Source organism: Phyllobates terribilis, unplaced genomic scaffold, assembly GCF_046119375.1.
Source record: "Phyllobates terribilis strain yellow unplaced genomic scaffold, ASM4611937v1 Scaffold_1__5_contigs__length_1240528914, whole genome shotgun sequence".
Classification (NCBI taxonomy): domain Eukaryota; kingdom Metazoa; phylum Chordata; class Amphibia; order Anura; family Dendrobatidae; genus Phyllobates; species Phyllobates terribilis.
In genome coordinates this window covers 1,150,670,210-1,150,691,813 of record NW_027362761.1, presented here as the reverse complement: position 1 = coordinate 1,150,691,813, position 21,604 = coordinate 1,150,670,210, and the positions used below count along the sequence as shown (strand labels likewise).

The 21,604-nt window shown below is 41.6% G+C and overlaps 1 protein-coding gene across 1 annotated transcript in view; it reads right to left on the bottom strand.

Moving 5' to 3' along the window:
• The window catches only part of OTOP1 (otopetrin 1), a 51,322-nt gene that overhangs the window by 15,883 nt on the left and 13,835 nt on the right, over positions 1-21,604 (bottom strand). Inside the window, exon 3 of the mRNA XM_073657371.1 lies at positions 11,916-12,052. Coding sequence (XP_073513472.1) covers positions 11,916-12,052 — 137 coding nt within the window. The remainder of the gene's footprint in view (positions 1-11,915; positions 12,053-21,604) is intronic.

Sequence of the window (21,604 nt, the reverse complement as noted above, 5' to 3'; positions counted from 1 at the left end):
TTTGGTTCACATGGACAAAAATTTTCAAAAATATAAATGTTATTAACTAAAGTTAGCTATTACTATTTCAGTTATTTTAGCCATGTTGAGATTCTGGGGTTAAGATAAAATATAGGTTGTTTAGATATGTTAAAAAATATAAAAACTAATCATAAGTATCTGGTATTGTTAAAGATACGCCCATCCTAAACTTATCTCGACTTAACGTATCCTGAGATGTGTGGCATGAATGGACTGGTTTTAAAAAAAACACATGACTTTGTGATACTCTGTTGGGAGATGTTTGTGCTAAATGTGTGGCCACCCAGTGGTTGTGCTCCGAATTACAGTCTGTGATGTTGCAATAACAAATGGAATTTGTATCATGAGAAATTGGAGAGCTTAATAGGGTGTCCACTCTCAGAAAACTGCCTGCATAAGCTGTAGCAGCTATAAAAAAAACAGAGCGTCAACTCTACAACACTGCTCTGTTCTCTTTTGCGGCACAAGCCACTGAGGTAACTGATTGGCTGCAGTACTGTCGGCATGATGCTGCAGACAAACAGCAGAGACTGGGCATTGGTGGAGAGGTGGCACTTGAACCAGGAAGGGGCTTGTTTTTATTTAAGCTTCTGTAGTCTATTAAAGAAAGTTGACAACCTCTTTAACAAAACTTGAGAGGATAAGGGTGAACACACCTTTACCTTTTGTATTAGGAGATCTAATACTGAATGTAATACTGGAGATACCAGGGGTGCTGAGGTAAGAAGAGGCTGCTCACACTGCTGTCCACCTTGTCTGTCTGATCTAATACTGGAGATATCAGGTGCTGAGGTAAGAAGAGGCTGCTCACACTGCTGTCCACCTTGTCTGTCTGATCTAATACTGGAGATATGAGGTGCTGAGGTAAGAAGAGGCTGCTCACACTGCTGTACACCATGTCTATCTGATCTAATACTGGAGATACCAGGGGTGCTGAGGTAAGAAGAGACTGCTCACACTGCTGTCCACCTTGTCTGTCTGATCTAATACTGGAGATACCAGGGGTGCTGAGGTAAGAAGAGGCTGCTCACACTGCTGTCCACCAAGTCTATCTGATATAATACTGGAGATTTCAGGGGTACTGAAGTAAGAAGAGGGGGCCATATCTTAGTAATGGAGAGCCACAGGAACAAAAGAAAAACAATGCCATATCCAGGACATTTGCATTTACCCTCGGCAAAAAATTATATATTTATGGCAATTGACAGGTCTCTCAACCAAAGCTGCTTAAATGGGTATTTTATTGTTGCTGTCTGACTACCTTCTACAGTCTGAGTTGAGTGTCTCATTTCTTTCTCTTGGTCCTACTTAGCTCATAATATCTTTTCAAGCTCAGTAATTTCAGCCCTTTTTGTCAACCGTAGCGCAAGCGGGTTCCACATAGAACACAAGAATCTGCTCAACAAAAATTCTCGTGTCAACCTTGTTCTATCTACAGTTAGGTCCAGTAATATTTGGACAGTGACCAAATCATGGAGATTTCAGCTCTGCAGGCCACTATTTTTGGATTTAAAATTAAACAACTGAGATGCAATTGGAGTGTAGACCTTCAGGTTTAATTAAAGGGGTTGAAAAAAATATCCTGTGAAACGTTTAGTAATTGCAACCATTTCTCTACAAAACCTTTTCCTATCAGGGGCTCAATAGTAATTGGACAAATTAACTTTACCATAAATAAAATGTTAATTTTTAATGCTTTGTAGAGAATCCTTTATAGGCAATGACTGCCTGAAGTCTGGAAGTCATGGATGTCATCGAGCACTGGGTTTCTTCCTTTGGGATGCTTTGCCAGCCTTTACTGCAGTGACTTCAGTTGTTGCGAGGGAAAAGCCCATGCAGACCATTAAAGAGCTTTTGAGACAATTGTCCAATTACTTTTGGTCCCTTGAAAAAGAGGCAGCTACACATTAAAGAGCTGTAATTCCTAACCCTCACTCCAATGAAGATGTGAATACCCTCAAATTAAAGCTGAGAGTCTGCACTATAAGCCCATATTGATTATATCACTGCATCTTGAACATGTTTTAGTAAACGGCCCAAAGTTCTGTCACTGTCCAAATATTTCTGGACATAACTATTGTGACAAAGTCACTGGTAAAGGGAGTGTTTTTATGAGAACAACCATAGTGTGGGCGGGAGGTTGTTCTCCATATCTCCACCCGAGGGTGTGGTCTGGGGGTTTAAATATTTGGCCTGCTGGGGCATTCAATGTTCAGTGTTTGGAGAAGCTAGCTTCAGAGAGGAGCTTGTGTTTGTTTGCCTGAACTGTGTCTGCTGTGCTAACCCTGTGCAGGCAGACGCCCACAGGTCTATGGACTGTACTACCTTGTTTTTTTCTGTTTACCCATTATGCCAAGATAGGCCTGTTTGTTTCGATAGACTTGATAGTGGTTAATGCCATGTTTTTAATAAACCACTCAGAAATTTAAAGGAACAGCGTACCTGTGTCTACCTCCGTATGTAGCTGAGTGATCGATCTACCACACTATATATACAGCTCAATGTCCCTGCGCCCCAACGTTCTATGACATCGTCACTGGCCGCCCATATGATAGAACCTGCCTTTGAAGATCCTGCAGTCAGCCAGAACTGTTATTCCGACAGTCATTCCGACAGTCATTCCGACAAACATACCCCCTGCCATTGGAGCAACCACAGTGCACATAAAACATTAAAAAGTGCAGAGGACAAAAAGCAGTACAATAAAATAAGTGCACATAATATCAGAAAATAAGATTTATTGCAGCCCATAAAAGCCATACAGTCTGAAACCAGAAAAGAACCCCTGCTCTGATTGCCAGTATATTCCATTGAAATTGTAAGGCCCCGCCAACTAAAATATGATGTCAGTCATCATCTTTATCTGCAAACAATGGAGAACAGAGTAGAAAATGCTCACTTGTATCATGACTACTGTAGCACAAAAGGATAAATCTGGTAATCGCGTAATTGCTAGACAGTTGAAGAGATTAGTTGAAATCCTTGATCTCGCTTTTATTGTAATGAGGGGAGATTATGGGTGTTCCATTATTTTTTACATATTGTTATTTTCATCAAACGCAATAGAATGAAAATTATATATATATATATATTTTTTTTTTTTTTTTTTTTTTTTTTTTTTTCTTCATTCTGTTGATGTGCCCTTCCTTACTTTTGCTCATGGCTCAGCATTTCCAGACATGACATATTTGGAGAAAAAAAACATGATTTTTCTATAATCTGTCGGGAGATGTTTATGATATGAGTCTGTGTGGCCACCCGGTGATTGTGATGTGGGTTGCACCCTGTCAAAGGTTTTGCTAGTATGTCATGATAATGTATGGAATTTGTTTTGTGAAAAACAGGAATCCTTAAGTGATACCTGTCACAGGTATGTCAGGTGTGACAGACAGTCATTTTGGATCCGGCTGTAGAAGGTCACTGCGCTTGGCATTGCAGACACCTTCTTGATTCTCTCATCTCTGTGGTGTAGTTATATCCTTCTTACTTTAAAACCCAGCAGCGACCTCCACCTTCTGCTGCTGATTGACACACCCTTGCTTGGTAGTTAAAAATTCTCAGTTTCTCCAGAGAGTCGCCGTTGATAGTTCTATGTACCTCTGTGCAGGCTTGGAGTACTAGCAGTCGGCTAGTCTCTTCTTTGGTGCCTTTAAGGACACTTGGCGTTATCGCTCTGGTGTCTGCTCAAGCTAAATCTATCCCCTTTCTTTGTTTTCCTTGTTGTCTTTAGTTTGTAGTGGGGCCTGACTAGTGCTCACCCCGTCCTTTCCCTATATAGGGCCTATCTCTAAGGATATTCAGGGATTAGGTTCCTGCTCAGCGATAGGTGTGGAACCTATATAGAGACGTAAGGGTAGGCCGGGTTATAATAAATCTGCCTAGGGGTCTCTACTCCCCCTTTCCCTAGTTGTTGGGCTCCCTTCCCCTCTTCCTGTCGTCATGCACTTAGCTTTTCCCTCACCTTGCGTTACATTATCATTGGCCATGCATAAAAAAGGGAAAAAAAAAACACGTGTGTTTTTTGTGTGCATTTTTTTGGGGAGGGGAGTGTTTTTTGTTTTGTTTTTTCCTTCTTTCTTGGTTCATGGATCCTGTTGCAATGCTGACAGAACATCTGCACAAGCTGTCTCTGGAGGTGACTGACCTTCGCTCTGAGGTTCAGCAGCAATGACAGCGGCTGTAGACTCCTAATGTTGGGGTCTCTGCGGGTAGGCCAGTCTGGCTTGAACCTAAAATTGACCTCCCGGACAGGTTTTCAGGAGGTAAGGACAAATTTTTTGTGTTCAAGGAAGCTTGCAAGTTATATTTTAAACTTTACACTTACTCCTCTGGAGATGATGTGCAGCAAGTGGGGATTGTGATCTCACTGTTGCAATCCTGGGCTTTCTCTTTGCCACAGGGTTATCTTTGTCTCCAGTCAGTGGAAGGGTTTTTCGGGGCTCTAGCCCTCATCTATGATGATCTTGACCGAATCTTCTTGGCTGAGTACAAGCTGCGTCGCCTTCAGCAGGGGAATCGGTCAGTGGAGACGAATAGCTCTGAATTCCTCAGATGGGCAACTGATACCAAATGGAATGACCCGGCTCTTAGAAGCCAATTTTGTCAGGGCCTTACTGAAAGGTTGAAAGATGCCTTGGCAGTGTATGAAGCCCCACAGTCCTTGGAGGCTGCCATGTCACTGGCTATACGTGTTGATAGATGCCTTCGGTATAGGTGGGTGAGACCACCTTCTCCGAAGCCCTCTTTTCGGGGTGGTGCCCCTTTGCAGGGGGAGTGGTCTGGGGTTGAACCAGTACTGGTGGAGGCGGAGGAGCCCATGCAGTTAGGGGATGCTTCTTCATGGTACGTTTCCCCTGAGATCCGCAAAAAAAAGGGCGAGTGTTTTTTTGTGGAAAAAAGGGACATTTTATTGGGGCTTGTCCCTCGATTCCTAAGCAAAATAAAACTCAATTAACCCTTGGTCGTCCCAATTAACCCTGTCGTCAACCTGCAGTTCTCGGTTTGTCCTGACAGCAGATGTGGTGCTAGAGAGCGGGACTGAGAAAATGTCTGTGTCTGTAGACAGTGGAGCTGGAGTCAGCATGGTTGGTGCTGAGTTTGTGAGAACTCATGGGCTTGCTTGCTGTACTTTAGCTAAGCCCATTCCTACTTTTGCCATCGACTCAGCGCCACTTGCACAGAAAGCTCTGACTCAGATTGTACATAATGTAAGACTGAGAGTGGGGTCTGTTCATTGTGATATAATTCCTTGTTCTGTCCTGGACGGCCTTCCCACTCCAATTGTACTGGGTCTACCCTGGTTGGTGAAACATAATCCAATAGTGGATTGGCAATTCAGAGAGATCATTGAATGGAGAGATTACTGCCATGAGAACTGTTTGAACATTTCCCTTTCTGCAGTCTCTAAGGAGACCTTACCTGCATTCTTGTCTGGTTTTGAGGACGTTTTTCCTGAGAAAGGGTGTCAGAATTTGCCTCCTCATCATACATATGTCTGTCCTATTAACTTGACCCCTGGAGCTAAACTACCAAAGTCCAGACTGTATAATCTTTCTGGCCCTAAGAGACAAGCCATGAAGGATTTCAATGCGGAAAGTCTGGAGAAGGGCATATCAGACCCTCATCTTCGCCCGTGGCGGCAGGGTTCTTCTTCGTTAAGAAGAAAGATGGAGGTCTACGTCCCTGTTTAGATTTCCGGGAATTGAATCAAATTACCATCCGAGATCCATACCCTCCTTCCTCTGATTTCAGATTTGTTCAGCCAGGTTGTGGGAGCTAAGGTGTCCTCCAAGTTGGATTTAAGAGGAGCCTAAAATCTGGTTAGAATTAGATAAGGGAATGAATGGAAAACAGTGTTCAATACTCCTGAGGGGCATTTCGAGAGTCTGGTTATGCCTTTTGGTCTGACCAATGCACCTGCGGTGTTCCAGCATTTCATAAATGATATTTTCCATCATTTGGTGGGCAGGTTTGTGGTGGTTTATCTGGATGATATTTTGGTTTACTCACCTGATTTTGAGACACATCGGGGGTATGTTTAACAAGTGCTTCAGATGTGTTTTCGCCATCTGGGAGGTGCAGTTTTTGGGGTGCCTGTTATCTTCGGGTTTTCGGATGGATCTGGAGAAGATCCGTGCTGTCCTTGATTGGTATTGTCCCGAGAACTTGAAGGCTTTACAGCGTTTTCTTGGCTTTACTAATTTTTACCAGAAATTCATCCAAAATTATTTGGTAATTGTGAAACCCCTCACTGACATGACAAGGAAGGGGTCTGATTTTTCTAAATGGTCGGATGCCACCCTGCAGGCTTTTTCCTCCATAAACACTTGCTTTGCCACTGCACCTATACTCAGTCAACCCAATGCTTCTCAATCTTTTATCGTGGAAGTTGATGCGTCGGAGGTGGGGGTTGGGACTCTGTTGTCTCAGGGTCCATCCCCTGGTAAATGTCATTCATGTGCTTTCTTTTCCAAGAAATTATCTTCGGCTGAGAGAAATTATGACTTGGGTAATAAAGAGCTTTTGGCGATCAAATTGGCATTCGAAGAATGGCGACATTGGTTGGAGGGGGCTGTCCATCCTATCACTGTTATTTCGGACCAATAAGAACCTGTCATATCTCCAATCAGCTAAACGTCTCAACCCTAGGCAAGCTAGATGGTCCTGCCTCCTGCCCTTTGGGGAGGTTATTTGTACCATCTAATCTGCACCGCAAAGTAATTAGGGAACATCACAACTCTGTGCTTGCTGGTCATCCAGGTGGTAAGGCAACTGCAGACCTCCTTTCTCATCGTTTTTGGTGGCCGGCATTGCATTGGGATGTGGTTGAACATGTGTCTGCTTGTAGTATTTGCGCGCGTTCTAAAGTATTGCATACCCATCTGTCTGGTCTTCTTCTTCCACTATCTATTCCTTGCAGACCATGGACACACTAGTCCATGGATTTTATTACTGACCTACTGGTATCTGCAGGCAAAACTGTGGTTTTGGTGGTTGTAGATGGGTTCAGTAAAATGGTTCACTTCGTCGCATTACCGGCACCTCCAAATGCCAAGCCCCTTGCTCAGGTATTTATAAATGAGATTGTGAAGCTTCACAGGGTTCCCTCCGATGTGGTGTTAGATCGGGGGACCCAGTTTGTTTCTAAGTTCTGGAAAGCTTTCTGTTCTAGACTGGGGGTGCAGCTGTCCTTTTCCTCTGCCTTCCATTCTCAGTTGAATGGACAGACCAAGCACATTAATCAGAATTTAGAGACTTACCTCAGGTGTTTTAATCTTTATTTTTATATAGCGCCAACATATTCCGCAGCGCTTTACAGACATTATCATCACTGTCCCCATTAGGGCTCACAATCTAGATTCCCTATCAATATGTCTTTGGAGTGTGGGAGTAAACCGGAGAACCCAGCGGAAACCCACGAAAACACTGGGAGCACATACAAACTCCTTGCAGATGTTGTACTTGGTGGGATTTGAACCCAGGACCCCAGCACTGCAAGGCTGCAGAGCTAACCACTGAGCCAAAAACCAGGAGGATTGGGTATCTTACTTACCATTGGCAGAATTTGCTATTAACAATCATCGCCCATAATCTACCGGTAGGTCACCGTTCTTTGGTGCATATGGTTTCCATCCACAGTTTGGTACTTTTAGTGGGGGAGGGGCTTCGGGAGTTCCTGAGGAGGAACGTTTTGCTTCGTCGCTTTCGTCTGTGTGTGGCGGGGGGTTTTGAGTAATTTTGAAGATCATGGGAGACAGGTATAAACCTACAGTGGGGGAAATAGGTATTTGATCCCTTGCTGTTTTTGTAAGTTTGCCCACTGACAAAGACATGAACGGTCTATAATTTTAAGGGTAGGTTAATTTTAAAAATTGAGAGATTAAATATCCAAAAAAAAAATCAAGAAAATCACATTGTATAAATTAGATTTTTTTTTTTTAATTTTGCAGTGAGAAATAAGTATTTGATCCCCTACAAACCATTTTGAGTTCTGGCTCCTACAGACCAGTTAGACGCTCCTAATCAACTCGTTACCTGTATTAAAGACAGCTGTCTTGCATAGTCACCTGTATAAAAGACTCCTGTCTACAGACTCAATCAGTCAGACTCTAACCTAAGCAACATGGGCAATACCAAAGAGCTTTCTAAAGATGTCAGGGACAAGATCATAGACCTGCACAAAGCTGGAATGGGCTACAAAACCATAAGTAAGACACTGGGTGAGAAGGAGACAGCTGTTGGTGCAATAGTAAGAAAATGGAAGAAATACAAAATGACTGTCAATCGACATCGATCTGGGGCACCATGCAAAATCTCACCTTGTGGGGTATCCTTGATCATGAGGACGGTGAGAGATCAGCCTAAAACTACACGGGGAGAACTTGTTAATGATCTCAAGGCAGCTGGGACCAGTGTCGCTAAGAAATCCATTGGTAACACATTACGCCTTAAAGGTTTAAAATCCTGCAGTGCCCACAAGGTCCCCCTGCTCAAGAAAGCACATATGCAGGCCCTTCTGAAGTTTGCCAATGAACACCAGGATGATTCTGTGAGTTATTGGGAGAAGGTGCTGTGGTCAGATGAGACAAAAATTGAGGTCTTTGGCATTAAATCAACTCACCATGTTTGGAGGAAGAAGGATGAGTACAACCCTAAGAACATCGTCCCATCCGTGAAGCATGGTGGGGGAAACATTATAGTTTGAGGGTGCTTTTCTGCAAAGGAGACATGACTGCACCGTACTGAAGGGAAGATGGATGGGGTCATGTATCGTGAGATTTTGGCCAGCAACCTCCTTCCCTCAGTAAGAGCATTGAAGATGGGTCGTGGCTGGGTCTTTCAGCAAGACAATGACCCAAAACATACAGCCAAGGCAACAAAGGAGTGGCTCAAACAGAAGCACAGTAAGGTCATGGAGTGGCCTAGCCAGTCTCCTGACCTTAATCCCATAGAAAACTTATGGAGGGAGTTGAAGCTCTGAGTTGCCAAGCGACAGCCTCAAAATCTTAATAATTTAGAGATGATCTCCAAAGAGGAGTGGACCAAAATTCCTCCTGACATGTGCGCAACCCTTATCATCAACTACAAAAAAGTCTGACTGCTGTGCTTGCCAAAGAGGGTTTTGCCAACAAGTATTAAGTGTTTGCGAGAGGGATCAAATACTTATTTCTCACTGCAAAATGCAAAAAAAATTATCTAATTTATACAATGTGATTTTCTTGATTTTTATTTAGATATTCTATCACTCAATGTTAAAATTAACCTACCCTTAAAATTGTAAAGGTAGACTGTTCATGTCTTTGTCAGTGGGCAAACTTACAAAAACAGCAAGGGATCAAATACTTATTTCCCCCACTGTATGGCTGACAGGAAACGCTCGCCAGGTCCGGACCTATGTGTGAATGACTTTGTGTGGTTGTCTACCAGGAATATCAAGTTGAAGGTTCCATCCTGGAAGCTGGGACCTAGATTTATTGGTCCCTATAAAATAACTGCCGTCATTAACTCAACTGCGTTTCGTCTTGAGCTACCTCAGGCCCTTAAGGTCCACAATGTGTTTCACAGGTCTCTGCTCAAGAAATATGTAGAACCTCTTGAGTTCTCTCCCCTGCCACCACTCCCAATCATGGTTGATGGTAATTTGGAGTTTCAGATTTCAAGGATTGTAGATTATCTCCTCCCGTGTTGTTCCCTACAGTACTTGGTGCACTGGAAAGGTTTTGGTCCAGAGGAAAGGATGTGGGTGTCACGCAAGGTGTGGGAAAGACTTAGAGCAACACAAAGGGAAGAGGGAAAGGGAGCCAGGACTCTAGGGAAAGGGGGGAGTGGAGACCTCCTAGGCTGATCTAGTATCACCCTGTCTCCACTAACGTCCTTATATTGGCTCTTCACCAATCGCCGCATGCGAGCATCGCCCTGTCTTTCCCTGGCGTTTGGCCCTGGCTAGGGAAGACAGAGAGATGAGCATTAGTTGATCCCCACTGACCACTAAAGACAACAAGGGGGAACAATCAAGGGAAGATAGCTTAGCTTTTAGTCGACTTCAGAGATGTGAACACCTGTCCTCATAGCTCCAGAGTGGATGAAGTAATGCCCTTGCTCCAAGTCTTCACCAGGGGTCATGTGATTATCGCAAGCACCTCCCTCTAGCAGACAGCAGGTAATACACCCAGGCCAGGGTGTTAATTAGCCAGAGGAAGGTAGCTGCTGAGTCCTAGAGAGACAGCCTCTAAGAAGGTGTCTGTAATGCCAAATGTAGAGATCTCCTGCAACCAACTGCAGGGCGACTGTCTATCATTTCTGACACACCCGTGACAGTGGGTTTCGGCATCAGAGGTGAATGCCCCCAGGCTGGTTTGTTCATTCAACACCTCTTATCCTGATAAACCTGGTCCTGAGGCCACTCATATAAGGGGGGTACTGTCATGGGTGTGTTAGGTGTGACAGACAGTCGCTCTGGATCCGGCTGTAGAAGTTCACTGCGCTTGGCATTGGTGACTCCTTCTTGAACCTCTCATCTCTGTGGTGTAGTTATATCCTTCTTTGTTTAGGACCCAGCAGCGACCCCCACCTTCTGCTGCTGATTGACACACCCTTTCTTGGTAGTTAAAAACTCTCAGTTTCTCCAGCGAGTCGCCGGTGATAGTTCTATGTACCTCTGTGCAGGCTTGGAGCACTAGCAGTCGGCTAGTTTCTTCTTTGTCTTTGGTGCCCTTGGAGGACAGTTAGCATTATTACTCTGGTGTCTGCTCAAGCGAAGTGTATCCCCTTTGTTTGTTATCCTTGTTGTCTTTAGTTTGTAGTGGGACCTGTCTAGTGCTCACTCCGTCCCTTCCCTATCTAGGGCCTAGCTCTAGGGACATACAGGGATTAGGTTTCTGCTCGGTGATAGGTGTGGAACCTCTATAGGGACGATAGGGTAGGCAGGGTGATATTAGATGTGCCTAGGGGTCTCCACTCACCCTTTCCCTAGTTGTTGGCCTCCATTCCCCTCTTCCCATCGTCGTGCACTTAGTCTTTCCCTCACCTTGCGTAACAATACCTGTCACTTTTTTTTACCTGGTGTAAATTCCATTCTTCTCCTGAATCAATCATTGTTAATTTGTAGTTCCTGTGCCTCTCTTTTCCTGGGATACGGCCACCTCTTCCCATTACGTAAATCTATTGTTTTATCCAAGTGGGTGTTGTTCTCAAGAACACAGAGAAGAGTTGAGGACCACACCTACTTGGTTTAAAAGACTAGATTTTTACACGGACCGACTGGCGGCACAATACAACCGCCAATCAGTAAACTTTACCGGTGGCATGATACAACCGTCAATCGGTAAACTTTACCGGTGGCACAATACAGCCGATCTTTTAAACGCCTGTTTACACAGGCAGACCAAAGTAAACCCTGCACAATATACTACATCGCTCAGTGCGCATAGGCTGCCATGGTTCTTGGGAGTGCGAAACTAGAATTTTTTTTGTGCTGTGCAAAACGTCATTTCACCCGAGTGCTTTGCCCGTTCATCGGGTGATCGGCTGCCTGTTTACACATCAAGGTAATGTAGCATTTTTCACAACACTTGATCACGTTTATCTTGCATCATAGATGCAGAATAAGACATTACATCTGCAAGGTCATACAAAATTAAGATAAGAAATGACCCATTAAGAGTAACAGTTACATAGTAATAAAATGTGGAGATAAGACGTCGTAATGATAGGACAAAGTCATAGAATATACAGAACCTAACAATTAAGGTTCATTTGATGGAACAATAGGCGATTCTGTGTCCAGGGTGGAAACACAGCAATTATTAAAGATTAAAAGGACGCACAAAAATGCTTAAATTAAACAGATGTTAATTGTTAAAATAAAAAAAGAAAGATCCAGAGGAGCCCGCTACCTGTAGGAGAGTGTGGATGGCGTGAGTGACAGGGAAGATTCCCTCCGTTATCGATAAGCACTCCGAGTATCCAATGTAATAGCCGATTTTAAAGGAATCTAAAATGAGAGTGATCACAGCAAAAAGAGTGATTCCACCTGAAAGAGAAAAAGGGGAATTGTAATAATTGATATTAAGGAATTTCAACTAGTGAAAAATAAAATAGGAGGTCTAATAATACAAACCCACAGGGATTATACCAGCACCTTACTCGCTTCTTATTAACAGCAATTCTGACAATTCTGAGCCCTTAGGCAAAATCCATTAGAGTCTACATAAACCTCACGCTTTCTACAAGTGTCTTGATAGTGTCTGTTTCTGTATTATAATTTTTATAGAAGAAGATCCAGGCTAATAGCTTTACAAAGCTGTGGGCATATGGCCAGCAAGGTGACTACCATCTTTGTACAAAGAAAGGCATATCTCCTTCTCACTTTCTGTGAAAGGTCTTGGCACACATATGACTGCCTACTTGTTTCCCCTTGAAATTGGGGTATACACAGATAGTACTACCTCCTTGTCCCCATAATTAAATGTTGTACAATAGGCACACTTATCACTGTCTTACTTTTTCTTCCTGTAAATGATGCAGGCACAGATAGTTCTTCATTACTGTCCAACTTTGCAGGCACAGATAGTACTACTTTACTGTTTCTCTCTGTAAATTAAGTAAGCGTACATAGCACTGCCTAACTTACCCCAAATAACACCGGTGTACCGCTAGTACCGGCTGACCATGTGACCACTATTGGGGTTGGGGTGTAATGCCGGCACCAGGCCCCCCCCCCCCAGTCCAAGAGCAGCACAGTCTCAAGTGTATCTGCCTCCTGGATGTAGATATAGCTGAAAGCAATGATGGTAGAGGTTGCCGTCAGCTCCTTCCTTCATCATTATCCCTGTGCGTCTGAGCTCTGACATCTCAGCCCAGCGGGCACAATGACAGCACTACATTGCTCCTGCTGTGTGGAGCTCCAGAAGACACGCTGCAGAGACTGGACCAGTGGGGGAACAGAGAGAGGTGAGTAGTTTTCTTTTTTTCTTTTAATTTACTTATTTATTTTACTCACTTATTTTACTTATTTATATAGCACCATTAATTCCACAGGGCTTAAAAACATCATAGACATTATCAATGAGTACATTGTATTCATTGCAGTGATCGTACTGTTTGGAGGGCTATGGATGGACCATTGTACTATTTGGAGGGCTATGGGGGGCCTTATACTGTTTGGAGGGTTATATGGGTGCCATTATACTGTTTGGAGAGTTATGTGGGGGGATATTATACTGTTTGGAGGGCTATGAGCATGGTCATTATACTGTTTGGAGGGCTATGTGGGTGTCATCATACTGTTTGTATGGCTATCTGGGGCATTATACTGTTTGGAGGGTTATATGGGTGCCATTATACTGTTTGGAGAGTTATGTGGGGGGATGTTATACTGTTTGGAGGGCTATGAGCATGGTCATTATACTGTTTGAAGGGCTTTGTGGGGGCCATTATACTGTTTGGGGGGTCATACTATTATGTGGAGGGCAGTGTGGGGGCCATCATATAGTGTGTGCCTTTACACAGTTTTAGCAACCCTTGGAATAAAATATTTTCTCCAATTTTCCCTCTATGACTTCTTCCAAATTTTTGGAATTAATAGCCCAACAAACTAATTTCTATATTCAAGACAATTTATTTTGCAAAAACCCATTTTTGTCTATTCTGGGCTTGTTATGAGTAGTGACGATCATGTTAAAAAAGTGAATCGACAATAAAACATAATAATAATCTGCCAGATGAGAGAGAAATAGTGCCCCCAAGTTCCCCAGTATCCCCTACACACAAACACACATTCGATGTTAGCCAGTGAAAAATGGTTCCATGCGCAATCAACAAGTGTCATGGAAATTTAAAAAATTAGGGCTTTATCCTCAATATGGATTTGGTGAAAAAATATCTCTCCATTCCCACAGGGTAACAATATCTATCCAGAATACACCTGTATTTGTGGCGGTTATGTCCCAATCCTGCTATGGCTATGGCTATTCATGCATTTTGGTGACAACTCGCAATCTCTTCCTCCCAAGAAGAGACCCCAACTATGATCACCTTAATAAATTGAGACCCTTAATTTCCCTTTTCAAAGTTTCATTTTTAATTTGTATGCTCTTGATAAAAATTTATCATTGCATAAGGCCCTTATGAGTTTTAAAGTTTGGCATCCCTTCCGCCAATTTATTTCCTTCAAACACATAAAATCATATAACGTGTGTGAGAGCACAAAGGGGTATACACCAACTTTTTTAATTTAGGATGACAGGGACCACCAAATTGATCCTACATGGTGCCCCGAAACAATTAGCATATTTGGTAAAATTGTATGGTAGCTACTGATGCCATTTTTGCGCCTACAAAATACTAGTATTGTCCTATATAATCCCCACTGTCCGTGGGACAGTCCCAGAAAACAGAGTAGGTTTCTCATCATAGCTGGTGTCTAGAAGTTTGGAAAAGAGGCTTCATTTGCACTTGAAAGGGAAAAACTTCTTGCAGTGAGGTGGAATGACAGGTAAGATGTCTACATGCGGACCACCTTGCATATGGACACCACTGTGAAAGTTTGAAAGACGGAGCCCCAAGGGACAAGAGGAAATTGGTCTGTGTAATGAACTCTAACAAATTTATGGAAAGTATAAACCTTTCAGACCAGGTGCTTCAGCCTTATCTGGTGAAGCGGAAGACCAGGGGGACTGGTACAAGAAGGTAACAATCTACTTTATTCAGGCTGATACCTGAAATAGTTTTGTTCTCTACAAAAAAAATCGCTAGGAGCTCTCAGTTTTCTCCGATTAGAGGATAAAATTGTAGAGTGTCTCCTATTTGATCCATGGCACATGAGAAAGCTTATGGATCTGAAGATATCTGGAGACTTGCTGAAACCATTTTAAGCACCTTGCACCTGCCACTCCCAGCCAAAAATATCTCCCAAAAAAAGATTCCGGACTTGTAGGAACCACCGAAGAAGTAGAGATACCCAATAGTATTTCCCCATGAGCCCATCATAACCCGGCTTGTACATCTCCCACTATGTTGCCCTACACACAACTTACAATCATTAATCTGAAATTTAGGTAAGACACCAAAGTGTGTGGTAGGGTCTTTTTACAGGGAATTCATTAATATAATTTATATTTTTTGTCTATTGGACCCCACCAGAGAGGAATTCTTATGGTAGAGGATAAAAGCATATTTTCATCTTTTTTTAACCCTTTAGGATTATTTCAATACACTTCCTAGACTATCCCAGGTCATGATCAACAAATTCTCGACCACTTGCCCACAACTGTATATTCCAGAATGTGGACCTCTTGAAAATTGAGGCCATTGGACAATGAATTCCAGGATTTAATCACGCACATAAAAATTGCATTTTTGACCATTTTGCTTTTTTTGACTGTTTTTACGACTATGTCTTGCCACACAAAGCTTTGGTAATACAGGCATGTGGATTTTTATCTGGAGGATCTCTAATACTGTTCTAACGCTGTTCCGTATTAACACACTATAGCTTTCTTACAGTATTGTATGGTTTTTGTTGAACTTCTTATACCAGACAATACTTTTAGAATTCTGTAGATAATTGGATGTTTTGTGCACAAAAGCGGTTCCTATCTCGCTGGGCAGGGGCCTGATATGGTATGCCACGTCATTTGGCACATTCATTACCCATATAGAGATTGATGGGAAAAAGAGATGATTTACGACCAGTCACTTTGAAAAATAAACCTGTAATTTAATCCCTAATGGTGTTCTTTCATCTTTTGAACAAACTCAGGTTTGCCGCATAATTGGCTATACTTTCCTCTATATTTTGAACATATTACTCCAGTTTATTTTTCCCACAAAAATCAACACAAATGTGGGACAAATGCTTTGTTAGCAAGACAAAGTTGCGTATAGAGCGAATTTGTTTTTAAGGTCATAGCTATAGAGTTGGTGCGAATCGATTCACAGGAGCCCACTTGAGCAGCTAGATAGTAATCTGTGGCCGTCAGACAGGAGCCACGAGAACCGCTCTTACCTCCCGGAATTCACGGTTCTTCTTTGGATTAGCCAGCCTGGCGTGACATCATTGTTGCAGCTTGAAGAAAAGATGGTGCCGCAGCAAGTAGGATAATCAAAAGAAGAGCTGCGGAAGGTGGGAAAAATAAAGGTGGCACTCAAGGTCCCATCCAACGGACACTGGCTGCTTGACCAGGTCCTGCGAATAGATTAACACCAACTCTATATGCCATCTTTTTTTGAGTATTATTTCTCGAAATAATTTTACTGTTCAAAGACCTCTATAAGTAATGAATGATGCCGGAATTGAATCAAACCAAATGGTTCTCCTTCTACTTTAGGAACAGCCGTGTGCTGAGGCCAGATTACGGTAAATGTATCTCTGAACACAGAATAACTAGTGAATTAACATTTGAGGATTCAGATTGTACAAAAAAGTCATAAAAGTGACCTGATTAAAAAAATGCAAAGTGTAATTTTTCAAACTTGCTTTGCATTAAATTCATAAAAAATATGGTATCAAAATACTCACTACCTGCCAAGGTGAATACATTAGAGGGTATGATTTAAAAACAAAAGTAATTTTTGGGAGTTTTCTGTTGATCTGGTAGTTCATGGGCTTTGTAAATCCAACAATCTATCCTAAATAAAGCCAAATTTATGCTCCAAAAGTCAAATAAGGCTCATTTTCTTCCGAACCTTGCTGTTTGTCCAAACAGTAGTTTCTGATCATACTGTGCTGTCTGTTTTCTCCTGTCATTCCTTGTGAAAATGAAAATCCGCAATCTATTCCAGCCAAACTTGCCCTCCAAAATTGAAATAACGTTCCTTCCCTATAGAGCCCCAACATGTGACCACACAGTAGCTTCTGATTACATGTGTAGTATTGCAATATTTTGTAGATATAGCGTAACAAATTGTATGGTCTATTTCCTCTTGTTGAAAATTTGGGACTAAAGCAACAATATAGTGGGAAAAAAACGTAATTTTTCATTTTTTCACTCCACTTTGAATTAATTCCTTTGAAGCATTTGAAGGGTGAACACATTTATTGACAATAATTTAGAATACTTTCAGGGTTGTGGCTTTTAAAATTGTATCACGTTTTGTTTTTTTTTGACACATAAGCCCTTCAATGTAACTTTAAGACTGAATAAGTCCGTAAAAAATAGGATTTGTAAATTTCCTTGAAAAAAAATGGCTGCTAAGCTTTTAACCCTACTAACATTTTAACAAAAGAAAAGAACATTTGAAAAATGATTTCTGATTTAAAGTAGCCATATGGGGAATGTAATTTATTAACGTTTTGTGTAGTGTGTCTATCTGGTTTAAAGGGAACCTGTCAATAGATTTATGTTGCCCGAACCACAAGTTGCAAAAATCAGTACCTGGCTCCGTGATTTCAGCCAGGAGCTTTTACACTGAAATTACACGGCATTTCAGAGATAACATAGATTGAAAAGCCGGCCTGGGACTATAAGGAGGGGCATGACTAGTCCAATTCCATCCCTGGTCGGCTTCTCCACATTACGCTCCAGTTGATCGACAGGTCTATGTATTCACATTAGAAAGAATTGTCAATCACCGGGAGCAGTGAGGGTAGAAGCCGACCACAGGCCTCACCGGATTCAGACTCTCGCGGACAGGACCAGGTCTCTCCCTATAGTCCAAAATCTAACTATGTTTCTCTGAAACGCTACATCATTTTCATACTTTGCTTCAATTGTAAAGCCAAGATCTGATTCATACTTCAGTAAATTGGGCAGCATAAATCTAGCCACGTGTTCCTTTTAGTAATTTCAAAGTTTGAAAATTGATGGTTTTTCAACATATTTCTTCAGTTCCCCATTTTTTTATAAATAGATGAAAACATATTGACCTAAATTTACAATTAACATAAGTACAATGTGTCGCAAAAAAAAAACCCTATCAAAATCACTGGGATATGTTGAAGCATGTCAGATTTGAAAAAAAGGTCTTGGTCAAACTTGCCCTCGAAGTTGGCAATTTACTTAAAGTATCCAGAGCCTATTTTTCATTCTTAATTAAATGTGAAAGTACGGGACATGATAAGTTTCAGAATCAGCATGGTGTTAGCACTGTCGCCCTGCAGCGCTGGGGTTGAGCTGATTAGTATATATGTAGCTTACCACGGGCCTGGGTGGTCTGGAGTTGGGACCCGGTCCTATTTGTCTGCCCTTTTATATGCATTACTTTAACTTTGATATACAGTAAGATTTTTAATATAGACAGTATAGGTACCGTCCCAATTTAGGGTCACCTTGCCGCTGTTGGGATGGCTTGTATACTTTTTTTTATCAAAAATAGTTCACTAAGTACCCTATATTTATTATGCAACTTTGCTTTACATTTATATATAATGATGGTAGGGTATGAGATATATTTTTGTCTTTTGTAGGTTTTGCTTCTTTTTGCTAGTGTGAACATGCTCCTATTTCTTGCATGTCTACCATCTTAGACCTCAGTTCACATTGCTTGGTTTTTTATATTTTACTTTTTAGTTTAAACAATTTCATAATTTCCAAGATTGGACCCCTATAGAATCAGCGATACAAAATGTACTTTTTTTTTTATATTTTTGCAATTTTTCCCATTTTTTTTCAAGATTTGGAAAAGGAGCATATTTGCAGTTTTAAAACTTTTTTAAAAAAAATTTTCATATTATTATAGCCCCTCTAAGGAATTACTATGAAGTCGAGCAGATCACACTTGAAAGTACAAGTCTACCAAGAGCCAAGTTATTTCAAGCTTTCGTCTTAAATTAAATGCCGACGTTGATCCTCTAAGAAGCTACTCTCTGCTGCAAACTGCCAGGCCTACATGTTTCTTATACGGTCACAACAGTCATTTCTGACTCTGCAGAGTATCTTTGATGGCCTTTCTGACAAGTGATCCACTATCTTTCACAGAATTTACTCTCAACCACCCAAAAGCGTGCAAAACGGCACATTACCCAACTCTCTGAACAACAGAACATTTCCTAGATAATTATAGTCTTAGCTCCAGTCCCTGATCACAAGGGGTTTTCTCTTTTTTTATGGAGCGTTTACCTTTAGCTTGTCACAGCAGCAACACAGTAGTACATTTATAAAAGTACTTTACATAGATTAACTTCAAACTACACAGGTCAATGTTATCTCCACACAGACCACTTTAATTGGACCCAGGTTAACTGTTAACTCAAGAGCAAGATGGAACACATGAAGTTTTCTTATTACACAGAAGGAAGGATATTCTCTAACCACTTGCCTTAAAGTGTAACTATACTTTCATGTAACTTTTCAAAAAAAAGTTGTCCTGTGATGGCCTGTGGGTGTAAATGAGGTATAACAACTGACTCTGAGCTGGTGGGTGGAGACTGGCTGCTATGATGCCTCCCATACATAGCACAAGCACACAGAGGGAGTACTGCTCTTCAATCCTTAGCACAAAAACAGCAGCAGCAGCATGGAGGAAATAAAACAGCAGTACTGAGCAGGGTAGATGTGAATCCAGCTCTGTCGTGAGATAAACGACTTAACAGAAAGTTTAGCACAATTTTTCTTTTGTCCCTCACTGCTTTTTTTCTCACTCTGCTCCTTACTCCCTCATCGCGCCTTCACTAAAGAGGATAATAAGAGGTGTAACCTGACACCACGGTGAGCTGGCTGTCCATCTGGTCACAAAGACAAAAAACAACAGCAGCATATAGGAAATTATACAGCAGTACTGAGCAGTGTAGACGTGAATCCAGCTCTGTTTTATGGTAAAAGATTTTATGGAAAGCTCAGCATGAACTTTCTGAATCTCCTACTGCTTGTTTTCTTGCTCTACTCCTCACTTCCATCTCTCTCCTCTCCATAAAGTTTAATAGGAGGTGCAACCTGACAGGATATCTTGTTTTCAGCAAGGTGGAGTTGAGCCTTTATTTTCAGAGTGATTGGTGAGTTCGGCAGAAGCCATGGAGAGGAGAAGAAGTAACTCTGGTGGAGAAAGATATAGAGTAGTGTTCAAAATAATAGCAGTGTGTTCAAAAACATGAGTTAAGCAAAAAATCTTTATACTAGTTTGTATTTTCATGCACTTGGAACATTGCCCACTGTTTTCTAATTCAAAACATGAAGAGAAATGTATATCACTTTTAACTACTTTACAGAAAATAACAAAAAAAAACATTGGGCTGTTCTAAAAAACAGCAGTGCCTGCATTTGTCTTCACTAACCTAATATTTAGCTGTATACCCACAGTTTTTTAGAACTGCTTCACATCTATGTTGCATAGAGTCAACCAACTTCTGGCACCTGTGAACGGTTATTCCAGTCCAGGATACTTTGACTACATTCCACAATTTTTTGGCATTTGTTGACTTTGCCTCAGAAATGGCATTATTGATGTCACCCTACAAGTGTTCTATCGGATTAAGGTCCAGGGATTGGGCTGGCCACTCCATAACCTCAATTTTGTTGGACTGGAACCAAGATTTTGCTCGTTTACTGGTGTGTTTAGGGTCGTTGTCTTGTTGAAACACCCATTTCAAGAGCATATCCTCTTCAGCGTAAGGCAACATGAGCTCTTCAAGTATTTTAATATATATAAACTGGTCCATGATCCCTCGAATGCAGTAAATAGATCCGGCACCATAGTAAGAGAAACATGCCCATATCATGATGATTGCACCACCATGCTTCATTGTCTTCAGAGTGTACTGTGGCTTGAATGCAGAGTTCGGGGGTCGTCTGATGAACTGTCTGTGGCCCTTGGACCCAAAAAGGACAATTTTGCTTTCATTAGTCCACAAAATGTTTCTCCATTTCTCTTTAGGCCAGTTGATGTGTTCTTTGGCAAATTGTATCCGCTTCAGTACATGTCTTTTTTTTTTTTTTTTAACAGTGGGACTTTGCGGGGACTTCTTGCTAAGAGATTAGATTCACACAGGTGTCTTCTAACTGTCACAGTACTCACAGGTAACTTGAGACTGTCTTGAGCTGATCATTCACTGAGCCTTTGCCATTCTGGCTATTCTTTGATCCATTCGAATGGTAGTCTTCCATTTTCTTCCAAGTCTCTCTGGTTTTGCTTTCCATTTTAAAGGATTGGAGATCATTTTAGCTGAACAGCCTACGATTGTCTGCACTTCTTTATAAGTTTTACCTTCTCCAATCAACTTTTAAATCAAAGTACGCTGTTCTTCTGAACAATGTCTCGAACGACCCATATTTCTCAGGCTTTCAAGGAGAAATGCATGCACAACATGTGCTGGCTTTACCCTTAAATAAGGGCCACCTGCTTCCCACCTGTTTCTTCACAGTATGATTGACCTCACTAATTGAACTCCACACTGCTATTATTTTGAGCACGCCCCCTTTCAATTAATTATTCAAATACACAGACTCAAAAACATGCAGATCATGAATGCTGAGTCTGTTGGTTTTCTTAGAATCTACTGCACTAACTGGTAAATTGTTTGACATGTGGTAATATAATTTATACCAAAAACAGTGATTAATCTGGTTAGTCAGATTGGACGGCTATTATTTTGAACACTACTGTATATTGCAAATTTTTGTTTTTACTTTTTTTTTTTATTTAATGAATT